The following is a 16,946-nucleotide window of genomic DNA, read 5'->3' on the forward strand; positions in this document are numbered from 1 at the left end:
TTGTCTAACTGCTTCAAAACGAATTGTACACATCTATTTACTTCACACCATCACAGGGAGGGCATACGCTGCTTTTACACTTGGAACATAGAATCATAGAACCACAGACTTAGAAGGGTCCGCAAGAGTCATCTAGTCTAACCCCCTGCCAAGATGCAGCGTTTGTTGTGTCTAAACTACCCAAAGCAGATGGTTTTCCTTCTGAAAACCTCCAGTGAAGGAGATTCCACGACTTCCCTAGGCAGAAACACGGTCTCTAAGAACACACCAGATGAAAGTCAATCCTAGGCAAACTAATGGAATGGCTGATACGGGACTAGATTAATAAAGAATTAAAGGATGGTGTCATGGGGAGAGTGAACCCCATCTCCCTTTTGGTGAGGGGCCACAGTGTGGTTGGCCCGCACTTAAATCTCCCTGGCCAGCCCCAGCCAGGGTAGTGTGACTTAACAGCCAAAGTCAGTGGTGCTCACTGTGGCCTAGTGGCCAGAGTCAATATGGTGGCCCTGATCCATAGAGTTGTTTGGCCTAATAGCAAAGCAGGGTAGGCCACCATCTAGCAGTGGGTGGCAGCTGGAGTAGGGGGGGCCCGGGCCCTCCCAACTCTACCGGGTCCTAGCCCAGGGCCCTGACAGTGGCAGAACCCTCTGCCACTGGGTCAGTGGGTATCCAGCCGAAACACGCTACAACTCACGGGGTAATGTCTAAACTATTCCAGGCTCCTTCCTACCCTGACTTCTGAAGCTGAGGCCTGGGCATCGTTGGGCTCTCCAAATCCCTCTGCGAGTGTAGCACCCTGCAACTCCAGGCTCTGTCGGGTGTCCACTGGCTCCACGGCGGTTGACAGAGTCCTGGCATCTCCGGCTCCCATTACCTGGTGCTCCTGTGGTTCCCGGGCTGGAGCCTCCATTGCAGGCCCTTCCTTCTCAGGGTCCAGCCTCAACTGAACTGAGCTGCTTCCTTTTATACTAGAGCACTTGGGGGGTGTAGCTTCCTCAGTCCATAATGTGGTGTTAACCTTTCCCCGTCCAGTGCGGGGTGATGTCACAGATGGTAACATAGTTAATATAGGATAATATAACATAGATGGAGGCATCTAATTGCTGACCTGCCATGGTGTCCCGGGAGGTGTGATGTCTACCTGGAGCCTGCATCCAAGACATCACAGAAAAGTTTCATCTCTCCTTCTGACCACTACCCCATGCTGCTCATCCATGACGGCACTAATGATACTGCCAGATCTGACCCTGATCAGATCAGCAGTGGCGACCGAGCTCTGGAAGTGAAGGTGAAGGAATCCGGGGTGCAGGTTATGTTCTCATCCATCCTCCTAGTTGAAGGTAAAGGCCCAGGTAGGGACTCACGCATCCTGGAGATAAATGCATGCGTATGAAGATGGTGTTGAAGAGAGGGCTTTGCCTTCCTTGGCCATAGGATGCTGTTGGAGGAATGTTGGGAAGAGATGGGATCCACCTTACCAAGAAGGGGAAGAGCATCTTCTCACACCGACTCACTAACCTAACAAGGAGGGCTTTAAATTAGGTTCAAAGAGGGCAGGTGACATGTAGGTATAAAAAAAGGTGACCTCCAGAAAGGACTCAATGTTGGGGGAATGGAAATGGAAAATTACAATAGGGAGATAGACGCTATAAGAGGGATAACAGTGGGAGAATCTGCTCAACACCATATATGTCTATGCGCAAATGCAAGAAGTATAAGGAATAAACAGGAGGAGATGGAAGTATTATTGCATAAACCAAATGATGACATAATTGGCATCAGACAGTGAGACTTGGTGGGCTAAATCTCATGACTGGAATGTTGGTATAGAGGGGCATAGATTGTTCAGGAAGGACAGACGGGAAAAAAAAGAGGAGGTGGTGCATTGTAAATCAAGACAACATACACTTGTTCTTAGGTGCAGAAGGAGATGAGAGGCAGACCCACTTAAAGTCTCTGGGGGGAAATTAAAGGTAAAAAACAGAGATGATGTTGTGCTAGGTCTACTATCTACCGTATCAGGAAGAGGAGGTGGATGAGGTATTTCTAGAACAAATAACAGAAATATCCAAAGCACAATACCTGATAATAATGGGGGTCTTTAAAATCCAGACATCCGTTGGAAGTCATATGGCAAAACACAAAATGTCCAATAAGTAATTGGAATGTATTGGAGACAGTTTTTTGTTTCAGAAGGTGAAGGAAATAACCAGTGGCACAGCCATTTTAGATTTGATTCTGATCATAGAGAGGAATTGATTGTGAATCTGAAGGTCGAAGACAATTTGGGTGAAAATGATAGAATTCATGGTTCTAAGGAAAGAAAGGAGTGAGCGCAGCAGAATAAGGACAATCAACTTCACAATAGCAGACTTCAACAAACTCAAAGAACTGGTAGGTCAGGTCCCATAGGAAGAAAATATAAGGGAAATGGGAGTTCAGAAAAGCTGGCAGTTTCTCAAAGATACAATATTAAAGGTGTAACAGCAAACTATATCAGTGCAAAGAAAAGATAGGAAGAATAGGAAAAAGTCAATATGGCTCCATCATAAGCTCTTTAAAGACCTGAAAATCAGAAAGGAATCATATAAAAAGTGGAAATGTGGACAAATTGTTAAGGATGAGTACAAAAGAATCATGTAGGGAGAAAATCAGAAAGGCTAAGACACAAAATTAATTACACATAGCGAGGGACATAAAAGATGATAAAAAGAGGTTCTATAAATACATTAGGACCAAGAGAAAGATGAAGGAAAGTGCAGGTCCTCTATTTAGTGGGGAAAGAGAGCTAATAACATATGACATCAAGAAAGCTGAGGTATTTAATGCTATTTTACTTCAGTCTTCACCAAAAAGGTAAATTGTGACCAGATACTTAACACAATTAATATTAACAATAAGGAATGCAAGCCAAAATAAGGAAAGAATAAGTTAAAGAATATTCAGATATGTTAAGTCAGCAGGACCTGATGAAATTTATCCTAGGTTACTAAAAGAACAAGCTGAAGCAATCTTGGGACCATTAGTGATAATCTTTGAGAACTCATGGAAGATAAGTGAAGTCCCAGAGGACTGAAGAAGGGTCAGCATAGGACCTATTATTAGAAAGGGGAATAAAAAGGACCCAGGGAATTTATAGACCAGTCAGCTAAACTTTGATACATGGAAAAATAATGCAACACATTATTAAACAATCAATTGTAAGCACCTAGGTGATAATAGAGTGATAAGTCATAGCCAACATGGATTTGTCAAGAACAAAACATGCCAAAGCAACCTAATTTCCTTCTTTGGCAGGTTTACTGGCCTAGTGGATGTTGAGAAGCTGTAGAAATGGTATATCTTGATTTTAATAAGGCTTTTGACACAGTCCCACATGACATTTTCATAAGCAAACTAGAGAAATGTGATCTAGATTCAGTCAGGTCTTGGCCTTTGCTATTATCATTTTTATCAATCAGATTGAAAAGATAGGTGCAAAACTGGTTGAAAGACCATACTCAAAGAGTAGTTATAAATCGGTTGCTGTGAAATTGGGGAGCCATAACTAGTGCGGCCCCGCAGAGGTCAGTTCTGGGTCTGGTACTACTCCATATTTTAATTAATGACTTGGATAATGGAGTGGAGAATATGCTTACAAAATTTGCAGATGACACCAAAATGGGAGGGATTGCAAGCACTTCAGAGGACAATATTAAAATTCTAAATGACCTTGAGAAATTGGAAAATTGGTCTGAAATCCACAAGATGAAATTCAAAGTGCAAAGTACTACACTTAAAAAGAAAAAAATTGAATGCACAACTACAACATGGGAAATAACTGGCTAGTTAGTAGTACTACTATTGAAAAGGATCTGTAGATCACAGATTACAGTAGATCACAAACTGAAAAGTTTGATGCAGTTGCAAAAAAGGCTAATATGGTTCTGGGGTGTATTAACAGGAGTTTCATATGTAAGAGACGTGGTAATTGTCCCACTCTACTTGGCACTGGTGAGTCCTCAGCTAGTGTACTCTGTTTAGTTCTGGGTGCCATGCTTTAAGAAAGATGTGGACAAATTGGAGAGAATCCAGAGGAGAGCAACAAAAATGACAAAAAGTTTAGAAAATCTGACCTATGAGGAAAGTTTAAAAAACTGGGCATGCTTAGTCTTGAGAAAAGAAGAGTGGGGTGTGGGGGGAACACACCTAGTAATAGTCTTCAAGTATTAAGTGTTGTTCCAGAGGACAGTGATCAGTTGTTCTCCATGTCCACTGAAGGTAGAACAAGAAGTAATTGGATTAATCTGCAGCAAGGAAGAGTTAGGTTAGGTATTAAAAAAAGCTTTCTAACTATAAGGATAGTAAAGTACTGGAATAGGCTTCCAAGGGAGGCTGTGGAATCCCCATCATTGGAGGTTTTTAGAACAAGTATCAGGGATGATCTAGGTATACTTGGTCCTGCCCCAGAGCAGGGGACTAGACTAGATAACCTCTTGAGTCCCTTCTAGCCCTACATTTCTATGATTCTGTGATAGTTAATGTCAATTAGCTTGTTTATAGAAAATAGATCTTGTCAAACTAAATCATTATTTATTTATGAGATTATAAGTGTTTTTGACAAAGGTAATAGGGTTAGACTTCTGTAAGGTATTCAGCTTGATATCACATTACATTTTGATTAAGAAACTAGAATGATACAAATTAAATCCAGTTCACATTAAATGGATTAAAAACTGGCTAATATATAGGTCTCAAAATTTAAGTATAAAGGAGAATCATCATCATGTTTCCTGAGGAGGCCCACAAGGATCAGGTCTTGGCCCTCTGCTATTATCATTTTTATCAGTCAGATTGAAAAAAACAAAATCGTTACTTATTAAATTTGCAGATGATCCAAAACTGAAGGAGTAGTAAATAACGAAGAAGACAGGTCACTGACATAGAGCGTTCTGGATTGTTTAGTAATCTGGGCATAAGCAAACAATAGATGTTTTTGTATGGCCAAATTGAAAGTACTACATCTAGGAATAAAGAATGTAGGCCAGACTTACAGGATGGGAGTCTCTGTGCTGGGAAGCAGTGACTCTGAAAAGGACTGGGGTTAGGGTGGCTGATTTGCTGAACATGATTTCCCAGTGTGATGCTGTGGCCAAAAAGGCTAAGGTGACTCTTGGATTTAAAAACAGAAGAATATCAAGTAGGTTATTTAACTCTGTATTTGCCACTGGTGTGACTGCTACTGGAATACTGTGTCCAGTTCTGGTGTCCACAATTCAAGAAGGATGTTGATAAATTGAGGATTCTTCAGAGAAGAACCCCAAGAACAATTAAAGGATTAGAAAACCTGCTTTATAGTAAAAGACTCAAGGAGCTCAATCTGTGTGGTTTAACAAAGAGAAGGCTAAGGTGTGACTTGATCACAGTCAGTAAGTATCTATATAGGCAATAGAAAATTGATTAATAGAGAGCTTTTCAATCTAAAAGGTATAAAAAGATCCAATTGCTGGGAAGCTAGACAAATTAAGGTGCAAATTTTTAACAATGAATGGACTTAAACATTGCAACAATTTACCAAGGGTTGTGGTGGATTCTTCATCACTGGAAATCTTTAAATCAAAATTGGATGTTTTTCTAAAAGAGATGCTCTTGATCGAACAGGAATTAATTTGGGGAAGTCCTGTGGCCTGTGTTACGCAGGAGTCAGACTAGATGGTGCTATGGTCTCTTCTGGTTGAATGCCCATCAGCAACAAAATCATCTTTATCAGTTACTTTTCGGCAAAATACACAGATTTAAGATAACTGCTGCCATCAAATTTTAATGTAGACTGTTAAGGTGGACCAGTCGTTATTTGGAAAAGCACACAAACTGCCAAGACACCATAATCATATGTAAAATGACTTTCTTTTGACCTGCATAGTGAAAGTTTCGTAGTGTACTATTATAATTTAATCATCTCAGTTTTTTGCTCATAAATGCACTCAGCATTGTTACAGCCCAACTGGGAATGGGATTATGGAATGTCTCTTACATTATTTTATTTCTTCATTATATTTTAACATCGTTATAGCTAACAGGGTGTGAGCATGGTTTCTTCTAACCATAAGGGTAGAGATATTACATTCTGAGTACTGTGCTAGCCAAACCATGCTGCAGATGATCCTCTCAGACAGTTGTTAGCATAGCTTCATCATGGTTCTGACATGGTTCTCAGACAGACCATCCCTGTCCACAAAGGTTAGAGAAATTGTCTAGAACCTGCAAGCAATAACCATGTTTAAACAATTCTGCTGGTGAGCATCTTTCTGTTTCTCTATGTATCTGCCAACAAATTTTCTTTGAACCAACAATCAAGAAGTCACGATTCTCTGTCCCTACTGGACATTCTGTGTATAGCTTATATTTCCAAGGAGGAACCCTACAGCTTGGAGAAGATTCACTTTGTGTGTTAGCAGTTTCTGATACAGTGACTGTTGCTTTGCAAAGTAGTGCTGTTAAGCTACTGAATATCTCAAAGATTAATTATTTCCTTATGGAGTTTCATAGACTATCTTTCTCCAGGAGTGAAAGCTTGTCAAGGCTAATGATGTCTCAGTTTTTTGGTTCTTATTAACCCTTTTAAATTTTGAGGATGTGAAAGCTGTCCAAGTGAGGCTCAGACTTGTAAGCCATCGCTGATGTGATTTCCTTCAGAGACATACTTTTGCTCCATTCCTGCCTGAGGGAAATAGAAGTAGATGAGCTGAACAAGACAATTGAATTAATTACAAGGTTCTTTCAAAAGGTCATATATTCCAAAAATGCATTTGCTATTGAGACAGCAGCTGATTCAATACCCTCTTTCATTGTTTCTGCTGTTTAAAAAATGCTACTGGTTTCGGCTAGTGATGCTTTGAACTGAAAATAAATAAGACATATTTTTTTAAAACAAATATGGACAAGTGGTAGGCCCGGAGGATAGCTTTCTTGTCCCTGGGAAGATGGTCTTTCATTACATCAGTGATTTTTAGTTGGTAACTCTGTGTATAAAAAGTCAGCCATTGCCTAGAGTTTCCATGCAGCGGTATCTGAGATCCTGCAGGTTCTCAATATACATTGAATAGAAATACCTGCAGTATATCAGCTACCACTTTATGGCAATTCTTGATAAATGATGACTTTTAATGGCAGCGGCTGTGAGTTGTGAGGAGGTAGAGGGAATGAGAAGGTAAATATGTGTTTCAATTCTAACTCCTTCCTTTCCAGGCAGTTTAGATGGCTCAGAGGATTTTTCCTGAGCTATGGAACCTTTGAAATTTAGGCTGCATGTTCAAATCAACAGCCATAGATGGATGGTGACTAGGAACTTTTATGATCTGATACAGTCACCGTTCATCAGTCTATATGAAATGAATCTGGTTGTCTTGGGTCCATTCCCAGTGAACAGGTGTCCTTCTTCACAAAAAACGTCTTGCGAACTGGCAGCTTTGTTGGCAATCTAAGCAGAGAGGTCAAGGAGAGAATAAGCCATAGAGACCTAACTCTACTCACGTCCTGACAGGTCCCCCCTCCAGGTCAGAGCTGAAGCACATGGGCCGCAGGCAGTATGTGGAAGTTGGCAGTACTATTACCTGTGCCATCTCAGGTTGGGAGCCAAGTCTCAATTCACCACATTTCACCATCACTAAAAAAATAATAATTTAAAAAATCCATCCTGTTCAACATTATTAATTTCCCTGTCTGAGTGAACAAGCATTTGAGGGCAAACTAGCTAAATTAAGTAGAGAGTAATTTTGGGAGCCTCACTAATCGTGCTTTCAGTGTAAACCTGCAGTTATGGTCAGTTTTGGTTACTGAATCAGCAAATCAATATCTCAGGGTCAGTGTGTCACTCCTTTCTCCCTTTGCTTTTGTAGTTTACGGTATGATACATTAAAGCAGTAGCCTTGACTGTTCTCCCAGCTGACTGGAGACGCTGGGTATACAGTAGTATGTTTTATAGCACAAGGCAAGATTTTCAAGTCACTAGTGATTTTTGGGTGCCCAACATGGGAAACCTTAAAGGAATCTGATTTTCAGAAAGTCCTAAGCATTCACCCCTTGAAAAACAAATCTTTTTAAAGTGTTTCAAGTTGGACACCTACAGTTCACTAGTCACTTTTGAAAATGTTATCCCAAGAGTCTAATGTTCTAAGGCAGGGGTGGGGAACCTTTTCCCTGCCAAGGGCCATTTTGATATTCCTACCTTCATTTGCGGGCCATGTCGCCGATTCCGCCGCCGAATTCCCCCCATCGCCGCCGAAAAGGGGCAAACGGCGGCAGGGTTTCGGCGGCAGGAACTGCCCGCCCCCGCCCCCGCCCCCCCACGGAACCGCGCCGCCGCCGACTCCACCCCCCGGCCGCCGAAATACCGCCGCCGTTTCCGCCTTTTCGGCGGCGCGGTTTTACAGTGTCCGTGGGGTGCCGTGGGCCAGTAACCGCCTCCGAGCTCCCACCGCCGCCGAAAATGGGCAGACGGCGGCAGGGTTTAGGCGGCGCGCACTTCCCGCCCGCCCGCGGGCCAGATCAAATTCTTTCGCGGGCCGGATCCGGCCCGTGGGCCGGAGGTTCCCCACCCCTGTTCTAAGGAGAGACAATATGTCTAGTGATTAGATGAAGGGACATTTGGTTTACTAGTTTCTAGTCCCATCTTTGCCCGTGACTGAATGGATGACCTTGGGGAAATCACTTAAACGCTCTGCCTTTAACACATATGTAAAATGTATATAATATTTCACAAGAGCTTTTGAAGGCTTAATTAATTACTATTTGTAAAACACATTGAAATCAATGGAAATTAGGTGCTTAAATACCTTTGAGGATCTGGGCCCTTGAAATTTTTGGATAAAAGGCACTTTAGCACAGGAAGGGTAATAGTAGCAATCTGAACATCTATTTAAACATTCCCCTTACTTAGAAACAAAGCCAACAATTGTCCATCTAATAATAGAATGTCTTTCCCAGGTATCAAGTAAGTCTGTCTTCTGATTTGGAGTGGCGACATGATAAATACCATGATATGGATGAGGTACAACGGGACCCACGAGCAGGATCCGACTCCATTGCTGAAGAAGCACAAGTTGATCCACGCAAATATTCTCAAAGCAGCTCAGAGAGATTCTTGGAGCAATCGCATTCTTCAATGGACCGAACGTTTGATGCTGATTATGGGAAATCATGTGATTACAAAGTGGGGTCACCCTCCTACTTAGACAAACTGCTATGGAGAGACAACAAGCCACATCATTACTCAGAGCCCAAACTTATTTTAGACTTATCCCACTGGAAAACAGCCACTATAGCGCCCACTGCAGAGTTATCACTGGAAGAAGAACCATCCAACCTCTTTCTAGAGATAGCTCAATGGGTGAAGAGCACACAGTCAGGGCTTGAATGCCCTAGTCCTCTTCCAGAGCTTCAAGAACAGAGTCTGCCATCTTCTCCTCATCATCATCATAAAGAATCCAAGGAGGTAAACAGTGAAACAGATCCTCAGTTTGACTTGGATGTCTTCATCTCTAGGGCGCTGAAACTTTGCACAAAACCTGAGGATCTCCCAGACAATAAACTCAATGATATCAATGGGGCTTGTATGTCAGAGCACCCTAATGAGATTGTACAAACAGAGGTGTTTCAGAAGGAGAGGTGGTAAAGAAACAATGTCTGATATTCACTGCTAATCTCTTTGTAAGTCTTTCCATCAATTACCGTATGTTGAACAGTAATTAAGGTTTGATCTGTCATTGAACATGTCAGTTTCTTACGATATAATGAATGCCTTTTTATTAAAAGGCAAGCACAAACCAGGAACCCCTTTTGATTCCTTAGAAATACACTTAAAGGAGTCAAGAGGTGTGAATTAAATATTGAGTTTCTTATGCTGCCTTAACAATCTTGCCTTGTAACCTCTGGGACCTGTTTGGTACTTCAATGTACAATGGAGAGATGACTGTACAAGTTTACAAACAGAAGTTGAATCAACTTCCTTTTTAATATATAGTATCTTAAAAGAAGAAGGATGAAGGGGAGTCCCTTTGTTATGGTCAGACACTCCCCTAGTTTGACAGATTCAAAACATGTTGAACTGGAGGGCTTCTTTGATGAACCCATCCGAGTATTGTCTGTACAAAGAGGAGTAATGTAAGGGTATCTCGTTCTATACGCACCTTTGACCAAATTCTGCCTTTAACCAGGAAATAGGGGTTGGAAGAATGTAACTAAAGGCAGAGGGTTTGAAGAACGTAATTAAGGGCAGAATTTGGCCATCAGGACAGAAAATGAGGCTGCAAGAATGTTAATGGGGTAAGAATTTGACCCCTGGTTTATGGCCCATTTTGTTTTTCTCATTGCGAGAATTTTCACTGATAAGCACATTCTTCTAATCTAGTTCTTCACATAAACAAGTCTTTCCTTCTGCAGTCTAGATGTGGATCTTAAGTTTGCTATTTTTAGAAGACCCAACATTGGGTGGATGAATTAAAAAAACATAATACAGCAAAACCTGTCTTAAGCAACTGCTTAAGGACCAGCAAATACCAGCAGTGTGGTCTGGAAAGGAGGAGAAAGCTGGAAGTACTGAGTTAATGATCCTGGCTCTACCACCTACTTGCTATGTAGCCTTTGGCAAGTCACTTAACTTCTCCACTACAGTTTTCCCATCTGCAAAATAGGTATAATAACACCTTGCTTACACAGATGTTGGGAGGGTAAATTAGCTGGAGTTTGTACAGTACTTTGGGCAGCCACAATACCATATAAGTGCTAAGTATTGTTATATCATTTTCCTAACAGAAATTGGTCATCTTTGTCTAAAATCTGAACAAAATTATACTGAAACTTTCAAGATACATTCAAGTGGTCACTTAGCCCAATGGCTTGACTGTTGGAGATGGTTCTCTATGTAGGCTGTACAACAGGGACCAGCAAGGAAAAGCGATCCTCTTATTGGTGGCATTAGATTCTTATATATATATCTATATATATATGATAGTACATGTACTTATAGTTCTTATACTCTGTGTGTGTATACATATGTATATATACAGTGTGTGTATATATGAAGTACATACACTTCAGATATGAAGAATATTCAGATCTTTCCAAGGTCCTTTGCTTTCAGCTTCCTTGGAAGGTAACTAAGTCAATGGAAAAACAATGCCGCTTTGTAAATAACTATAAACACAACTGATCTACTGTAGGTTCTATTTTCATCCACACTTCTGAGCACCTTAATAACCAATCAGCGAACTAGAGTTTGTATATTGAAGAAATGTTATATACTTATATTTAATCAGCCTGATCACATTTTAAAAAAAAATTGAAAACCTGTAAATAGTAAGTGTTTTTAAAAATATATGTATTATTCTTGTCATCTTGCCATTTTGCTTTCCAGCATGACGGCATTAATTTTATTTGTAAAAGATAAACTACTGAAGGTTCATGTGTCACTACTGTCACATTAAAAAATACTTTTATCCTTTTGAAAAATGATCTATTAAATACTGTGAGAAGTGAAGAAAAATCATCTGAGGGTTGGATGAAAGACTAATGCAGCATTTAATACTACTAATGAACATTTCTAGAATGGGTGGAATTAGGATTTAGGGACAGGTTCAGCTTTATGAGAACTTGTGCTAGGAGTTCAAGAGCTGAATATCTTACTTGTTCCTACTGTTAAGAATTTACTGTACTTAAGCTGCTTTAAATATTGTTACTCCAGTTGCTTAGTAGCTCAGTTCAGGCTTCCATCTGAATGGATTGAGGTGCAGGGGAAAACTTAGTTCAGTGGAGGTAAAAGCATCTGGGATGCAAAGAAAGTGACTACTCAGATGTACAGCAGAGAGAAGGGCTATGTACTGGTTCTTAGATTTGAATGTTTGGGTGCCCTACTTTTAGATTTAAATGCATTGCCCTGACAGGGGAAATGAGGGAAGGACTGGAAGAGACCATTTAAGGTGTGTTATAAATTATTTATATACCTCAGCAGAAACTCAGCACATTTACTCACGATGAGCCAAATTCAAACTGAGTAAGTGGATGTGTCTCCAGTGCAGCTGCATCTGTTTATGCCAGGTGAATTTGGCCCAGTGAGCTTATGACTCGCCGCCCTTGTTCACAATTTATCAGAATACTCTTCAGCAACCCAGGAAGTCCTGAAACGTTATTCATAGCACCACATAATTTGTGGTATCCATGTACCACTCCCTAGCTGCCAGAAAAGAGAGAGTATCCTAACATGAATATAAACCCTGCCCAGGTTCAATCCTGCAGTGAGCTGAGTGCCCTCAGTTGCCACTAAAGTCAGGAGTTGAGCATGCCCAACACCTAGCAGGAGACGCGCAAACCTTGCAGCTTGAGGCCCCGAATGAGAGGAAAACCTTTTGGACACAATAGAGTGAGATCGTAGGATCGAACAAGTAGTGTCAGAAGTAACTTTTAAAACTGTATATTGCTAGAATAAGCAAATATTTACTTCTGTTCTGTTAAGCATCAAGATTTACTGGCCTGAGAAGACAATATTGATCAAATAATGTCAGTATTTTCACAGCGGGTCAATAAATCTTCAAGTTAGCTGAAACAAGAAGCCATTTTATGTGTGTTGTTACATACAATCTGAATGTCTTCATCAGAAATATTGGGAATCTCTTCACTGTGACCATGAATGTCAAAAGCATAACCGTTTTTTTTTTTAACTAGCATTGTAACGGGGAGATGAAGTTTCAGGGCCAGAAATAGAAGCGTATTATTTACCTCACAAGAAGTAAATAATAATTTTTCATGGAACTCGTTGCTGCTACTCAGGATTTTCCATTTTGATTTGTGATCTGATCAGTTAATATTGTTTCAAATGTCAGTATTATCGACCTGGGAGGAGCTAAACAATGGGAAATGTCTCTAGCTTGTCACATGATTGTTTTTAGCCAATGACACACCAGGTTTTGTCTCATATATGTAACAATAATAAATTTAAGCTCTGATTCTTCCCTGCTTGACAGTGTTCAGTCATTTTTCTTCTTGTGATAAGGATTGAGATATAATTGAAAAGCTCATTACAGAACTTGGTTCTAAATTCATTCAGTAAATTATCATGAATACTCCTTGAAGTTTTGTGAGGCAACATGGTTATTTTCTACTGGGTGGGATCTAACCAAACTTCTTGTTTTACTCAAGGTTGCATTTCATCCATAGCTTAATGAAGGATAATCACTGAGCTGTGATATTCATGCTACTCTGGGTATTTCCATTGGTGCTTTTTGACTTTTTATTTGTTGGGGGGTTTTGGTCATTCATGGTATTCAGTCTGATGAATCTGATTCACAGACATTTGCACTTAGGTTATTATATGTTCTGTAGAGCAGATGTTACAATAGATTACAATATATCAACTTAATAGTCAGGGTTACAGCAAGGTGACCTATTTGGAAAAATAGTTTATCTGACTATTTTAGCCACTTTTTCTATTCGCAAATAGGTGCTGTAGTGATTTGAACAAATTTACTCTTCTCATAATTGTTTGAATCATTTTAGTGAATACATTTTTGGCTATAGGCTATTTGCACAATAACCATTATTACCATTATTACTTATTCATGATGTCACTGTGTGATTGGTCACCCAAATCACATGACATTGGTTCAGTTCCTTGATTGGATGACATAGACTTTACAATTTATAAATTACTTCTGCTTCTATCTGAAATTATATTATAAGCATTCAATATGAACTGAAAATTAATGTAATAGATTAAAAAATGAAAATCATCAGCCAGGTCTAACTATAGAACTGAGGCTGCTGGGAGCTGAAACTAACTAGGAATAATCAGCTGAGTGCAGAGAGGCATAGGTGACAGGAGGACAGAACACTTTACGCTTCATCCCATCAACTCCAGTCACTCAAGCCAACCTCAGATCACAGGACAGCTGGCATTAGATGCGTGATGTGAAATAGGCTTTTAAATGGCAACTTAATAAAACAAGAATTCCTTTAAAACTTTTACAAATTAAAGATTCCATTCTGACAGCCACTGTTAACTGCTTTGATACCGCCTAACTTAACAGGCACATGGCAACAGGGAATTAAAAAAACATTGATCAGCTGCATGTGGTATTGAAGAGTGACTGACCCAACAAAACATTATTGCTGAGATCCACCACCACATAATGGCTATGGAAGAGAATAACAGGGAACATAAACTAACTACTGATTTAGAAGGGTGACAGGAGTGAGCTGTAGCACACAAGAAAAATGTAATTCCCATACAAAGCAATACATTGCTGTAATGAGAGGAGTCTGATTTAAGACAGCCAGAGAGAAGCTATTCTGACCACACTTCTGATCAGCCAACCAGTAGTCCGACAGTATAACTGATGTTAGGAGAAGTCTCTCACGAAAGGAGCATGATTAAGTGTTGTGGCTGTAGCTGGTTAGTTTTAAGCATGCCATCTGCTGGCAAACAAAACTATGTAAAAAGCTGTTAGTCACATAGTTGTTATGAACTGCAAAATGCTTCCTGACCAGGGGCTGCAGAGTGCCATTTAAAGTGTGTGTGTGTACGGGGAGGGAAGGGGGTGGATAGATTCACCCCTTGTTGTTCGTCCTTTGAGTTCGAAGATGACCCTGACATCACTGGTTTGGTTTCTGTGAAAAAGTGAGTGGCTGATAAGGCCAATTTGAGTTTGGAACTGTTTGTGGCACACTGAACAAGAGATGTCTCTGTGGGTTACTTGATTAACACTAGACATACTGAGAGATGTATGCTGCTGGTGTTTCTGTTCTGCCTCAGGAGTTCTCCTCTGCTCATAGACTGTGGCTCCAGTATGGATGAGACTTTACCAGATAGAACGATCCTGAGCGAGATCATCCCAAAACTCTGGGTCAACGTTGAAATGCCTCAGGGATAACTTGAGTGAGTCTTTGAAATGTTTAGTCTGGCCTCCCTGAGGGCACTTTCTCTCCTTTAGTTCACCATAAAAGATCTTCTTTGGCAGTCACTCGTCTGAAATTCTGGTGACGTGGCCTGCCCAATCTCATCTGTGATTTCATCAACAGAGTCTGGATGTTTGGAATACCTGCCCGTATGAGAACCTCAGTATCTGGAACCTGGTCTTGCTCTCTTATCCTCATCATTTTCCTCAGACAGCCCGTATGAAAGTGATTCAGCTTCATAACATGGCATCTGTACACCATCCAGGTTTCGCGCGCATACATCAACGTTGGCAACATGATGGCTTTGTAGACCTTCAGTTTTGTTTGTTGAATGCCTCTGCACTCCCACGCATTTGCATGTAGCCTGCCAAAGGCCACACTTGCTTTGGCAATTCTGGCATTGGTTTCATCATCAATGTGAACTGCACGTGACCGTGTACTGTCAAGGTAGATGAACTTGTTCATTGCCTGGAGGGTTTGGCCATTCACTGTGATAGTAGACTCTACATAAGGCTTCCCTGGTGCAGGCCGGTGCATTACTTCTGCCTTCTTGATGTTGATTGTGAGACCAAAATTGTCACAAGCTGAAGAGAAATAGTCCATACTCCACTGCATGTCAGACTCAGATCTGGCATTCAATGAACAGTCATCAGCAAACAGCAGATCATGAACAGTCACTTCCTGTACCTTCATCTTTGCTTGTAGTCTCCTCAGATTGAAAAGCTTGCCAGTAGCCTGGTATCTGAGGCCAATCCCGGTGTCACAGTCATCAAAGGCATATGTAAGCATGGCAAAAAACATCATACTGGAGAGGATTGGGGCCAACACACAGCCCTGTTTGATTCCACTGGTGACTGGGAATGGTTCAGATGACTCACCGTCATCCATAATGTGAGCGAGCATGCCATCGTGGAATTGCCGAACCACTGAGATGAATTTCTCTGGGCAACCAAATTTTGCCATGATCTTCCAAAGGCCCTCCCGACTGACTGTATCAAATGCTTTTGTCAGGTCAATTAAAGTCACATACAGGTTGGAGTTCTGTTCCAGGCATTTCTCCTGAAGTTGACAAGCTGCCAACACCATGTCTGTGGTCCCACGACCTTTCCTGAAGCCACACTGACTCTCAGACAGGAGCCCTTGTTCAATGTGTTGCACAAGACAATTCAGCAGAATTTTGGCAAGAATTTTTGCCGGCTATTGACGAAAAGGAGATGCCCTGATAATTGCTGCAGGAGTGTCTGTTACCTTTCCGCTTATACAAGTGAATGATGGATGCATTCTTGTACTCCTGGGGTATAGTCCCTGGAGTCCACATTGACCGGAAAAATTCAGTCAGTTTCAAAGACATGTGCAAGCCTCCAGCCATACAAACTTCTGCTGGTATAGCATCTGCTCCTGGTGCTTTACCGTTTGACAGCAGATCAATCACTTGCAGTTTCAGTCAGCGTTGGGGGATCAGAAGAGATATGTTGATAACAGTCTGGGGCAGTCAATCAATTGCCTCTTTGCTAACAGATGATTGTTGATTGAGGAGGTTGTTAAAGTGTTCTGCTCACCTTTGCACTAACTTTTCATTATCAGTGAGCAGTGTGGTCCTTCGGCATTCAGTATTGGAGATGTTCCTGATGACCGTGGGCCATAGATTATCCTCAGAGCATCATAGAAGTTCTTCATATCATTCCTGTCTGTGTAGGACTGAATCGCATCTGCCTTGTCGACTGACTGCCCCCTTCCCTCGCCCAGTCCAGGAGCCCCTACACCCGCTCCCTTCCAGAAACCTCAGCCCTTGAGGGAGTTCCCCCTCCCCCCACTATCCCTCCCAGGAGTCTCACCTTCCCCCACCCTGCTCCTTACCTTACCCTTCCCTGCTGGTGAACCTTGCCCGCATGTGACGGGTCCTGCTTCCCAGTGCTGGGAGCTGCTGTGGTGTTGGCAGCTGGCAGGTGAGGGCCCGGCATGCTGTGCAATGCAATGGTGGGACCCAGGCGCCAGCTGCCATGTGCTAGTTACAAGATGGG

General features: G+C 41.4%; 1 protein-coding gene across 2 annotated transcripts in view; it reads left to right on the forward strand.

The window, feature by feature from the left end:
• Positions 1–12,983, forward strand: part of MAPK4 (mitogen-activated protein kinase 4) — a 154,252-nt gene extending 141,269 nt beyond the window's left edge. For both annotated transcript variants that reach the window (XM_067545403.1, XM_067545404.1), the window contains one exon: positions 8,965–12,983. In XM_067545403.1, coding sequence (XP_067401504.1) covers positions 8,965–9,652 — 688 coding nt within the window. In that variant the 3' untranslated portion in view covers positions 9,653–12,983. The remainder of the gene's footprint in view (positions 1–8,964) is intronic.
• The last annotated feature ends 3,963 nt before the right edge of the window (positions 12,984–16,946 follow it).

This window comes from Emydura macquarii, unplaced genomic scaffold (assembly GCF_026122565.2).
Source record: "Emydura macquarii macquarii isolate MOO-44397 ecotype Brisbane River unplaced genomic scaffold, CSIRO-AGI_Emac_v2 contig_1045, whole genome shotgun sequence".
Lineage (NCBI taxonomy): Eukaryota > Metazoa > Chordata > Testudines > Chelidae > Emydura > Emydura macquarii.